Below are 13,255 nucleotides of genomic sequence, written 5' to 3' on the forward strand. Positions count from 1 at the left end.
CCAAAATGCATTGGCATGTGTGTTTTTGCGTTTTTGGCTAGATCGTGAATAGTGCTATGGGACCCAGCTAAAAACGTAAACAATAGACTGCACGTTGGAAACGTGCAATCCAAACGCACACTAAGTTATATACCACTTTTATTATTCGTATAGCGTTGTTTAGGCATTCACCATTCTTGTAATTGTGTCCCACACACATTGGGTAATTACGGTAAAAAAAAAAAATTAGGATAACCCAAAAATGCTTATTAAGAGTTTTGAACCTAGAAATTTACATATCTTATCAAGTTTTGGAAACCACCAAACAACCTCTTACATATTGATCTCCAGCTTAATAACTACATTGCATTACATGGTGATATAATTTTAGTTAAATTATTTATTTGGTCACTGAATTATTGGATTCAGTTCTATTTATTTCATTAACTACTAATGGTATCAATTAAGCACTTACAAATTTGAAAACCAAATCACATCATCATTGGAGCTTCTTTATGTTAAAATCTTCAGAGAATCAGCTTGTGGCAAGTAGAAAAATGTCAACACCTGGGCTAACTACCTTGCCACATTTGTCAACAAGAAGTAATGTTCATTATTTTTTTATTTTTTTAATAAACGGAATGCCAGAGATCAAACATTTTTCGTATCAACTCATGTGACTATAGTGGATGGAGCAACATTTTTCACTTAGATTCATTATTGATACCATTTTTATTATAGAGGATGACCATATGCGACTCCCTCACTGTTTTAGACGAAAGGGGCACAATTTTAAAATTTCAACAGGTTCTTATCTTGCCCAAACAGGCTTCTCATCAATGGTTTTCCAAATTTTCTTTTGCACTTCTTGATTTATTCATTGTTCTAATCCCAACGACATAATCTCACTGTGGTCGTTTATATTGATCTCATCATCTTAACATGAAAAAAATTGAAGCAAATTGAGAATGCCAAAACAATCTTGAGCGAATGCTTCAAACTTTCAAACTTAAAGACCTTGGGAATTTGAAATATTTCTTGAGCAAAAAGTTTGCTCAGCCAAATAAGGGGTTCTTATTATCACAATGCAACTATTCTCTTGAAATTCTTAAAGATACAAGATTTTTGGTTGCAAATTCATCTAAATCTCCAACATTGTCATCTCATTTTATCCTAAACCGTATGATTTGGCTACAACTAGGGAAGGGAGAAGGCTTGCATTTTTTTATTAAGTGATGCGACTTACGGTTTTAATGTTGAGGTCTGGCATTGTGGGTTTTGTGAAGGTTTTGATTGGCTTTGGGTCTTTGGTTGTTTGAGATTTTGGTGTGGAAAAACCGTAAATGAATTTTGTTTAAGAACTAAAGAGAAATAGAAAGAAACTTTCTAATTGATTATTGATGAGGTTAGCTATTTTTTTTTTTTAGAACTCAAATTAAATTTATAAGTTTCTTTGTAGATTTTTTACTACTATTTAATATTTAATTAGCATTTAGTGCAGTATCTATATGAGCCACACCGATAAAAGTAAAAGTCAATAATGATTTCAAGGTGTTTTCTAGGGTTTTTTTTTTTTTTTTTTGGGTGGGGGGGGGGGGGGAAGAGAGAGAGAGAGAGTGGGGTTAGGATATGGAAACCTAGCTATAGGCAATTAAATATTGATAAATTGAATTTTTTTTTTTTTTTTTTTTAAAGATCACATTCTCTCTATGCTAGTACTTTCAAATGATTTCCTTTCATCGAGATAATAAAATAAAAGTATTTGGGGTTAGGGTCTTGGTATTTGATTTAGGAATTGTTTGGGAGGTTGCTTGAATTTCTGTAATTTTAGGATATGAAGGTATTTTATACTTTAAATTATTATTTAGAGATTTCAAAATCATTTAATTAGTTTTAAAAAAAATTCTATTTTTTATAGTAAATATTATAAAATGTTATAATCTCCTAGAACTATAAAAATTTGAAAGAAAAAAAAAAAACACTAAACTAGGCAGTTCCAATCTCAAAAATCTAGATTAGTAAAGCAATTCCACTCAATATTTGAAAACCAATTCTAGGAAAAAAAAAGAAAATATAAAATATGAATTTAGAAGATCGAGCTTCAAAGCAGTTGCAATATTTTGGGAAAAACATAAATATTGTACAACAAAATGAGTATTATATATTGGTCTTAAAAAACATAAAAATTATTTCAATTGAAATTGCAAAACATTGGTATATCGCGTAGGATATTATCTAATTATATTAAAAGTCGTAGTTCCATATTGAAAATAAAAGAAGTGAGGAGGTATGTCATTGCTTATAAAAAGAGTAGTGGTGTGGCTTTGTTGTGTATGAGAGAGTTAGAAGCAAAGTTTTGTCTTGTGAAAGAGGTAAAGACTTAAGCTTTGCCTAGTGGGTTAGTGTGAGGGCACCTTTGAGTTTATTTAGATTTTGGGTTAGCTTATATTTGAGAGTTTTTTTTTTTTTCTTTGGTAAGAGTTTGTGTGGTTGTAATTCATATTATTCACAATGTTGTTGTGGTGTTTGCTATTTTATTATTTTTTCAATATATTTCACAACAACTTACCACACCCACAACCAACCAAATTATACTAAGATTACAACGTTGCCATCCATATGGCTTCAAATCCAGTATACAAAACATATCGAGATTAATTGTTATGTAATAAGTGAAAGACCAAAACGAGCTCATCCAAACTACAAATTTACCTACAAGTCAACAACCTGATGATCCTCAAGTTGATTTTCTTAATGGCAAGTTGGGAGTTATAAACATATGCTCAAACTTGGAGTGTTAAAGAAGGCCAAACCAACTTGGGAAATTCACCAACCCCAAACCCTTCAACAGCAATACCATCTGTCCATCTCCACATAATCAGCAACATCAAATCTACAAGGCAACGAATATAATAAAGATAGATAGAACTTATTATATAGAATACAGATATAATTTATGTAAGGATTTTGCATGCAGAAATTTTGTACATAAAATAGCTCTATAAAATTACAAAGCAATGAAAAAATAGCAAATAAAAGAATCTGTGGATGTAGCCATGTAGGCATTCAGCCGAACCACTTAAAAACTTTTTTCTCTCTTCTTTGTTTTGTCTTCGTTTTTTCACACACCAATCTCTCTCAAACTAAGAAAGAACAGAAACCAACAAATACAATAGACGCAAATACAATCATATCTCTTAATTGTATAAAAACATGGGCAGCTGCCCTGATAGATTTATACAAAGACAACGATACAATATTTATGGTACCTAAGATACAATTTTTAATTGGTCAATTGGCACCCATCACTCAACTATATTACAAACTAAACAAATTGTGGACGAAAAATTGAGGTAAAAATTAAAAGAAGAGAATAATGAAATTAAAAGCAACCTTCAATCATTCAGGTATGGTCTTTCCAATTACTATCCGAGCCAAGATGGCCATGTCTTTCACAAGGCATCTGGTGACCAGGATCACAAATAATGAAAGTCTTATCTTCTCATCTCCCACGAGGATTTACTAACTGAGAAAATACAGCACTTGTTGCAGCATCTTCTCCATCTTCATCTGTGCCATTGCCCCCATCAATCATACTTACACTGTTATCAAATGGCTCAAGCGGGGTCAATGGGATCCCCGGAATGTGATTTGTGCTGTTGTCTTCAGGCTCCATTAGTGCAGATGAGGTCTCCTCAAGCTGAAGTGCGTATTCAAGATTCCACAGGACATCTCCCATTGATGGCCTGTCGACCCCATGCTCAGCCAGGCACTTCTCAGCTGTTTCACCAAATTTCTTAAGAGAAGCTGGATTCACCTTCCCCACCAGATTTGAGTCCATGACTTGATCAAGCATGCCCTTCTTTTGCCAAGTCATTGCCCATTCTGCTATATTGACTTGCTCCCTGGGAAGAACAGGATTCAAAGCTGGCCTTGTGCAGAGAACTTCCATTAGGACTACCCCAAATGAATACACATCTGATTTCTCTGTCAGCTGTTGCCTTCTAAAGTATTCAGGGTCAAGGTAACCAAAACTACCTTTAACAGCTGTACTCACATGTGTCTGATCAAGAGATGGACCAGTTTTTGAGAGCCCAAAATCGGCAACTTTGGCTACAAAGTTCTCGTCCAAGAGAATATTGGTAGTCTTCACATCTCGGTGAATTATGCTTTGAGCTGCACCAGTGTGGAGATAATGGAGCCCCCTTGCAGCGCCAATGCAAATTTCAAGCCGCTGCTTCCATGACAGAGATGGTAGATCTGTTCCATACAAATGGCTTCTGAGGGGTCCATTAGCCATGTATTCATAGACAAGAATCATTTCTGACCTTTCATCACAGTAGCCAATAAGTGACACAAGGTGGCGATGGCGGAGCTTGGATAACATCTCAATCTCAGTTCGGAATTCAGCAATACCCTGTTCAGATCTGGAATTTCCTCTTTTAACAGCTACATTTGTCCCATCTTCTAGCGTTCCCTTGTAAACCCTGCCAAAACCCCCTACCCCAAGAAGTAGACTCTCATCAAACTTGTTTGTTGCGTCCAAGATTTCTTGGAACATGAAGAGCCGGCCAAGATTGGAGGAAGCTAATGAGATGCAGCTGGCTGTTCCACTCTTTTGGGAAGTTGTGGACATTTTTGTCATGGTCTGAGAGTTCCCATATAAGGGCAAAGGCAGCCATGGATGCCCTTGCTGAGGAGTCTTTGACTTGCGGGCCACCAAGAAGCAATAACACAAACCAATTACCACCATTACCACTACAGCTCCTACAATAGAACCCACTATGATTCCAACATTAATGTTCTTTGAGGGTGAACTAGGAAGGAGACTCTCAACGGACAAAGGCCCATCCAAGCTCCTAAATTTATTGCTGATCTTCATAATCTCAAGCCCATTGATAGTTGCATTAGTGGTTTCAGCCACAGTATCTGGACCAACACTAACAGTCAAAGTATCTGAATCGACTGAAGAGTTGGAAACAAAGTCTTTATAGTAAGGCACAGACAGGTCATTGGTAATGGATGATAGATCAAGACTCGGAAGAGCAGTATCATCATTTATGAAGAGGTTGAAAACTAGAGTGTTTAAAGACATGCTTACAATATCACAGAAATGCACCCGAACAAAATACGTGAAGTTTCGATCAACAGTAAATACCCAGGTTATGTTGAAATTGACTACAGGGACATTTGCATTTCCCATCATTTCGGCACTGGCATAAACCAAATTAGGTGCTGTTTCGGGGGTGACGGAAATTGGGTATTTTATGATTGCGGGGTTGACTGACACATTCACTGCAGAACTGTTCACATGGAGGTACTTCACATCATTCTCCCAAGTTCTTCCAAGAGTATCATTTTGAGCAGTAAGCAAAGGACCCCCCATATTTAGCCGGTAAACAGTTTCAAGGGCAAGTTCAGAAAGGCCACTAAAAGGAGCAGTTGGATTTAGAGCCAATGCCTGGTCAGGAAGCACCTCATCCGGGATTGAGACAACTTCAATTGCATTAATAAACGCAATTGAATTGTTCAAAGGAATGAAAGTAAGGGTCAAGGTATTGGAAGTCACATTGATTGCATACTCCTTGGACATATATGAACCATTATAATTGTTGAAAGTGAAATTGTTTAGGAGCACAAAATCATCAGTGACTACAGACATCAAGGCAGATTTCAAGTTTTGGCCTGACTTTGGAATAGCGTAAAAATAGAGCCGGAGCCAATGCCGGCCTTTCTGCTCAATTCCAAATTTATAAGAAGATATGCCCAAGAAAACTCGAGCAGATTGGTAGATTGGAGATGGAACACTAGAATTGGAACTAGCAATACTAGAATTGTCAATTTTTAGGACAAGTGAAGAATGCTCTGAATCAGGAACAAAAATTCGATCCTGGAAGGTGACATTTTTGGAAGAACCACAAGCAATTAAGTAGTTGTCTACAGGAGTGAATAAGGCAAATGTTCCATGCCTTACAAACAGAAAAACAATCAGAACCAAAGGTACCAACTTCATTTCTTTCATCTCACCAATTCTAATATCTCAGATCCCAAAAGAGCCTAATAAACCAAAAGGACACCTAATGCCCAAGTTAGCCTAACTTTCAATCCAGTAAGATCTGAAAAAACCCAATTCCAAAAGACCCAAATCTACCATACACAAACCTTCAGAGTCCCAAAATGCTACAAACCCACCGAGTTCCCAATCACTCTTACACAGAACCCCACAACTACAGCAACCCCAGATCTATCTAACGCAATGCTCAACAAAGACACCCTCTATCACAAGGACCATACAAAGTACTAGAATCTTAAGTTCTTTAAAATTACACAATAAACAAAAATGCAAATTTTTTGCTCAAGCATATAGACCAAACTCTAATATGCTAGAAGCTCTCTAACATATAAACAGACAAAAACTTAAAAGGTTCATGAGGACCCTTACCTCATTCAGGGACCCAAATGTACACCATCTGCTAAAGACTGAAATGTGTCTGAAACAAAGAGAAAAAACCCAGTTGAGATTACATGAATCCCACCATGAAAACCCATGAAGTAGAGCTTTTTAGTGCAGCTGCCACCACCTTTTTCCAGGCTGTGCATTAGGCTGTCATTGTACAGAAAGAAGAGGACCCCACAAGAGGAAGGTATAGGAAAGAAAAAGGATGTGAAACTTCAAAGCTCATGCCACTCACATAAAAGGTTATTGTAGTTTGATCTGGATACTCAGAATCTTTAGAAAGATTGGAATATTATAACAGAAAAAGCCATGAAAGTTCTGCTGCTACTGTGATTTTATTTTTACTATTAAGGTTTCATAAAATAAAATAAAATAAATGTAGTCTAGACTAGTGACTCATAGATATTTATTTAATATAATCCTTTATTTTATTTTTTACTTTTTTCTTAGAAGGGAATGGTTGCTTTGCTGGGACCAACAATCAGTGGGACCCGCTTCTACGCGGCTTGAGAAGAAGGGGAAGCAGAGTTAGCGGCGTTAATTGACGGAGTTTGATGCCTGTAGACTGTGGTGTCCTTGTTTCCCTACACCGACTATGTTTTGCATGTCGACATTGAATTTATTTATTTTTTTTTTTTTGAGAAAGGACATTGAATTTATTATCATTATCATTATTCATTACCTCGTAGATCGTTACTCATCTATTGCAAATTAAAGTATGTGACTTCGTTTCTCAAAAAAAAAAAAAAAGTGTGTGACTTCATCGTAGGAGTTTTAATATTGTTTTACAATTATATCCTCCTCAGTAGGAGTTAAACCTGTTCCAATAATAATGTTATTGTTTATTTTCAAGACTTTTTTTTAATATATTTATTTATTTAAACTTAACCTTCGATTTATTTTCAAAATTCATCCCAACAAAGCCTAGCTAAGAAGTAAAAAAAATAGGAATTAGAAAAATCATCCTCATTTTTTGGCTTATTGCCAATAATTTTCTGAAAATACTTGTTCCCAATAGTTTATTTTAAAAAATTAAAATTTATTCAATAATCTAGGAGTAACATTTCTTTTCTATTTTTTAAGGATGGTTTTTTTCATTTTTTTTTAGAAGGAAAAAAAAAAAAAAACACTTGAATGAAAGTTTCATCATGAATTTAATTATTAGGGTTCACGATTATATGAGAGAAAAAAAAAAGTCCCTGAGTTCTAAATGATAACTCTTAAAAAATGTATAGAATATTAAAAAATTAACAATGAGTTTTAGTTGGCAATCGAGTGTTCAAAGACTTTGTTCTGGCAACTGGTGTCGGTGGTCTAATGGTAGGAAACACCTCAAAGACAATCAATGCTAATGGTCCGATGGTCAGAGACGTTGCACCACAACTAAGGCCAGAAGTCCGATAACCAAAGATGTCATTTTGGCAACCAGTGTTGGTGGTCTAGTCACCAGAGCCTCCACTCTAACTATCGATTCAAGCAATATGGTCATCAGACTTCCAACATTATCAACTTTCGTGTTGAGTTATTAGTTTTGATGATTTACTTGAACACTTTTATTTATCATACCAAACACTTAAAAATATTCTACTATAAATTTTTTACATGTAAACTATTTTATATTTGAAAATATTTTATTTCAAAAAGTAAATATGTATATTCTCCTTTCTACTAAGTGTACTCAAATTTTCGTGTCCTAAAAAATTATTAGATATTACGGTCTTTAAAGACTTTTTTTTTTTTTTTGGGATCAGTTTTACAGACATTTTTGTTTTTGTTTTCTATTTCCATTATTTAAAAATATTGAACCAATTGACCATGGTTTTGAAGTTCAAACCGGACAGTACAATCCGACCGGTTAATCAAAACCGTTTACTAAGACAGGTTTTTTAACGCCTAAAACCACGGCTACAATATTCTTACAATAAATTACAAGTGATTTATTATTATAAGTTCAATTTTAGTCTAATATTACTTTTTTTTTTTTTTTTTATCAATAACTATAATTAATATTTTACTATTTAAAATTTATTGTAAAAATGTTATGAAAATATTATCTCACTCCGTTCAAAAGTTAAAAAGTCAGTATACCGTATGATCCGCGGTTGAGCCGCAAGGGATTGAAAACCGTAAATAGTTTTTCAAGCCAAAGCTGTGAAAAAAAAAATTAAAAGAAAAGAGAAGAAGAAGTTATTTACAGCGCCCTCTCACCATTTTTAAGAAAACCCCAGGAAAAATAAATCAAAACAAAGAACTAAAAAGAAAATGACAGTATAAGAAGATATAACTCTCCGATAATCCGCCTCCACAAGCCACCAGATCCAAAACTTTGGTCCTCATCGTCCGTTGCACCTCCAGTCGATGACCGGCGATCGGATCTCTCCAAATCAGTGCACAGTGGCACTGAGACTCTTTCTCCCTTACTCAGACTGTTGTGTTTTCTTTTCTTTTGCTGAGATTTCTTTGGATTGATGAGGTCGTTTTCTGTTTGGTAAAGGTGTTTATAGCCTAGTTAATATCCCCAGTCAAGTCTATCTTCTTGCCCACTGTATACGGGTCTCTGTTTTGGCCAGTCAAATCTCTTTCTTTTCACTTCACAAAAAATAAAAAATAAAAACTCTTTCTTTTAATTAAATTTATTATATTTAGGTTTTAGATTGATATACGTGCATTAGCTTTAAGAGCTAAGAGCTTTAAATTTATTACAGTACCACTGGACCCCTACTGCCACAATAGGCAGTGGCTTTAAGAGCTGTAGGCTTAGTCAAGTCTCCTTTGTAATGTTTTAATAATATTTTATATTATATTTAAATTTGGAAATATCGGTTTTCTATTTAGTTACTTTTTTATTTGAATTATCTACTTTTTTTTTTTTTAGATTTTTTTATTTATTTATTAGTTACTTCAGGAATGATCTTTCATCTAAAATTAACTAATTTTTATAATAAGTAAATCAACTATGATATTTGTATTTGTTAATTTATTATGTTTGTTTAGGATTTAATATTTCTTATTTGTTTTATGAAAACTATAATATGAAAAATACATTTAAAAATATATCTCTATATTTACCTGGGGTGTATTTTATTTTTTTACTAATTTAATATATTTATTTATATTTAATTAATTATGACGTCTCATGGTTTGATTTCAGTTCAATTTCAATTTAATCTTAAAAATTTTAATTTTTTTTTTTAATGAATGTTCTATTTTCAAAACCAAGCAATTCATGTTGCGTTGCGTTTTAATCAATGGATACATAATACATGTTACCATAATCAAGAAAATAGATGTTTAAACAAACTTTCCTGTTATCATATCCATATTCAATAAAATTGATTCATCACGATCGGATAATAATGTCATAGACCTACTTTGGCAGTATTCTCAAAGGTTCACTAAAGGATATGACAAAGGTTAGTTGGCTTCCATTAATGTCTCCCACTTTAGCCTAATTCCGGTTAAACCCTACCGTTTCAATGACCAATCATGGAGTTGATTTTTTTTTTTTTTTTTTTTTTTTTTTTTTTTTTTTTTTGTGTAAACCCAATCGTGTGGTTTATTTGTTCTTGGATCAGGTTGATATCTCATAGTACAATCGATATGAAATGTATGATGGCTCTCTGACAATTAGATATTAAATGCAAAACATTACATGATCTTTTTCTCTTTTGATTGATAAAAAATTACTAAGTAAATTTAGTGTGCGTTTGAATACAGTCTATTTTGCTAAAAATTGAAAATTAAAAATAATAAAAAATAATTTTTTTACTATTTATTACTGTTTAGCACTATTTATTGGCATAAATACACTGTTCATGGCCAATGAATAACGTGACTTTACTCCAGACGTAGACGCAGACGCAAACATCCCTATCCAAATAGAGCTCTAGTGTGCGTTTGCGTAGTGACAAAGTGCCGTTTTGCGTGCGTTTGCGTTTCACTTGACTGGTCCCATAGCACTGTTTATGGACCAGCTAAGTAATGAAAAACGCGTGAACAGTATTTTCAATAATAAAAAATATTTTGTTATAGTGTTTTCAATAATAAATTTTCAGTTTTTAGTAAAATAAACGGTATCCAAACAGGTTCATAATAACGTAGTTGTATTAAAAAAAATGACAGTTGTTAACTTGTTATTTTATTCAAGCTAAGCAATAGACAGCTAATAAATACTCTCAACCTACTTACAAAATATGAGTAAAAAGTAGATTCTAATAAGCACAACTAGTAATCCTAAAATCTTTTATTGTCAAATAAGAAATTTAAATTTCGATCATTTCCTATACCAAAATTAATTGGTGTCATTAGTGTTTGGGTCTGATAATAAAGAACAATCATTAAAAGCATATGTCATATATTGAAACTATTTCTAAACTTTTGCTAAGAAGCTTGTAATTGAACTGTCATTTCCCCCATGCACAAAGTGCTTAGGGGTATATGGGGAAAGAGTTTGAGTTGCGACTTCGCCGACTTGCGAGATTAGTAGCATATTAATTTCAATTATCTCTAAAAAAAGATTAGTCATATAAAAAGTACTCATTAGATTATAATGGTGGGACAAAATTTAGTTACAAAATTAGTTGTAACATTAGTTACAACTTTACTCAATATCTTTTTTTATTGAAGGTGAATTTTGACAAATCCACAATTGGATAATTACATTTTCTTCTTATATTCTTTATTTTAACAATTTTTTTTTAGAAAATAAAGATCAATAACTATGTTATTAATTAATTTTTTAAATTATATGTTTTTATAATTTAAAATTATGCATAAAATATAAATTTATAAATCATATAGTAAATAATATTCAATTGACATAAAATTTGATATGTATATTAAGAGTATAAAAAATATATAATTCAACGATTAGGTTTTCAAAAATAACATAAACCAAAATTAACTACAAATTAAGAGTAACATTAACCAAATTGACTCTACCAAATACTAAATCGACAATGACCACCAAATATATTCTAAAACAAAACAAATGGCTTTTTTGGCCGCTCGAAATACCATCTCTGTATAATAATAAATAATATTTATAAAAAGAAAACAAATAATAAATTAATTAATAATTTCACGACGTTAAGTGACCGTTACATGGCGGCATCCAGCTGTGACATGGATGACACCTAGCAGGAGTAGTGAGAGAATGGGAACAAGACGAGACGACCGTTTGCAATTTGACGAAAACATATCTTTCTGTTGATTCTACGTTATCATTTTCTATAATCCGCCGCCTTCCCGCACATGGCCTCGGACACCAATGTCCTTATCAGTTTCTATCACTTTTAACGTTTTCTAGTTTATACTTGAATATTGTTGAAAGTTTTTTTTTTTTTTTTTTTTGTCTTAATTTTTTCTTTTGACTATTTTTTTTTTCTTTTTTATACTTGAATATTTTTGAAAGTTTTTTTTTTTTTTTTTTTTGTCTTAATTTTTTCTTTTGACTATTTTTTTTTTCTTTTTTGGACGTGGACCAATTCATATATACAAGCTGGATATTTCTAATCAGTCACTCAAGGCATATAACATGCAAGAGACAGATCAACATTCACCGCAACATTGCGGTGGGCCAAAGACTTTCCAATGCAAATTTGCAAGTAAACTCAATCAATAAGAAAATATTAGCATCACCATTCACCAATAGAGAACGAGGGTTCCTTTTTTTTTTTTTTTTTTTTTAAGAATACTAAATATTTTTAACACACATACGGAGAAAGAAGAGAAAGTTTTAAAGAAACTTACAATGGTGTATATCCAAAAGAACTTAATTCTTGAATATACACTTGGCACATGATTAGTGCATATGCTAATGTGTGCCAAAGACAACTTCGGCTCCGCCATCAGCTCTGCTCTAACATGAGCCTCCTGTAATAGGTTTTTTTTTTTTTTTTTTTTTTTTTTTTTTTTTTTTTTTTTTTTTTTTTTTTTTCCTGTAAGTTTGTTGGGATCTCTAGATGGAAAGTGGTCATGATGCAAATTGGTTAAGGGAGAATAAAGTATTTTTATATTTTATGTTGTTTTCTCTTTCCTAGTTGAATTAGGATTTTAATTGTTTTTCTTTTCTTACTTAAATTGTTTTTCATTTTTCAAGTAAAAGTAGGTTTATTATTTCTTTTCTTAAAAAGAGTAGAAGAAATTCTATTCCTATAAACACTATTTATAGAGAGGTTGATTAATACAAGCTTGTTAGAGAGGTTTTCTCTATTATTTTGCCTACTAACCTATTGTTCTTGTGGAACTTAGGTTTGTGGAAGAGTTATAGTAATTGTGTATTGCAAATTCTGCTTTTACACGCCTACGCTACAATCAAGTCATACTCCAAATTTGGTTTTGATTTAAGCTCTCATTGCACCAAATCATCAAATTCTTGGTGGTTTTTCCCTCTTGGATTTTGGATTCCTGTCAGGGGAGGTTTGATGTATTTGGGAGTCTAAAGCTCAAAATGAATTGAGACCTTTATATATTTAAATATGATTTTAATTTTTTTTTTTTGAATATTACTTAAACTCTATTTTCTTGTTTTAGATGCAAATTACTAATTAATATGAACCATGTAATTTTTTTTTTTGAGAAAATTTATAAACACAAAAAATTTAACAAAACTTTTCACACTTGTTGATATGATAGATTGAAGGTGTGTTTGGATACCGCTTATTACTGAAAACTGAAAATACTGTAGAAAAATAATTTTTAAATGTGTGAATAGTACTGTGAGACTCATTTTTAATGAAAATTTTGCTAAAAAAAGAGGTTTGTGGGTTCATTGAATAGTGCACGGGACCCACATAAAAACGCAGACACAGACGTAAG

The 13,255-nt window shown here is 32.6% G+C and overlaps 1 protein-coding gene across 1 annotated transcript; it reads right to left on the reverse strand.

The window, feature by feature from the left end:
* Positions 1-3,152: 3,152 nt before the first annotated feature.
* Positions 3,153-6,791, reverse strand: LOC115955638 (receptor-like protein kinase THESEUS 1). Its single transcript, XM_031073849.1, has one exon. The coding sequence runs from the start codon at positions 5,999-6,001 to the stop codon at positions 3,482-3,484; it is 2,520 nt and encodes an 839-aa protein (XP_030929709.1). The 5' UTR covers positions 6,002-6,791; the 3' UTR covers positions 3,153-3,481.
* Between the last annotated feature and the right edge of the window lie 6,464 nt (positions 6,792-13,255).

Source organism: Quercus lobata, chromosome 8 (assembly GCF_001633185.2).
Source record: "Quercus lobata isolate SW786 chromosome 8, ValleyOak3.0 Primary Assembly, whole genome shotgun sequence".
NCBI lineage: Eukaryota > Viridiplantae > Streptophyta > Magnoliopsida > Fagales > Fagaceae > Quercus > Quercus lobata.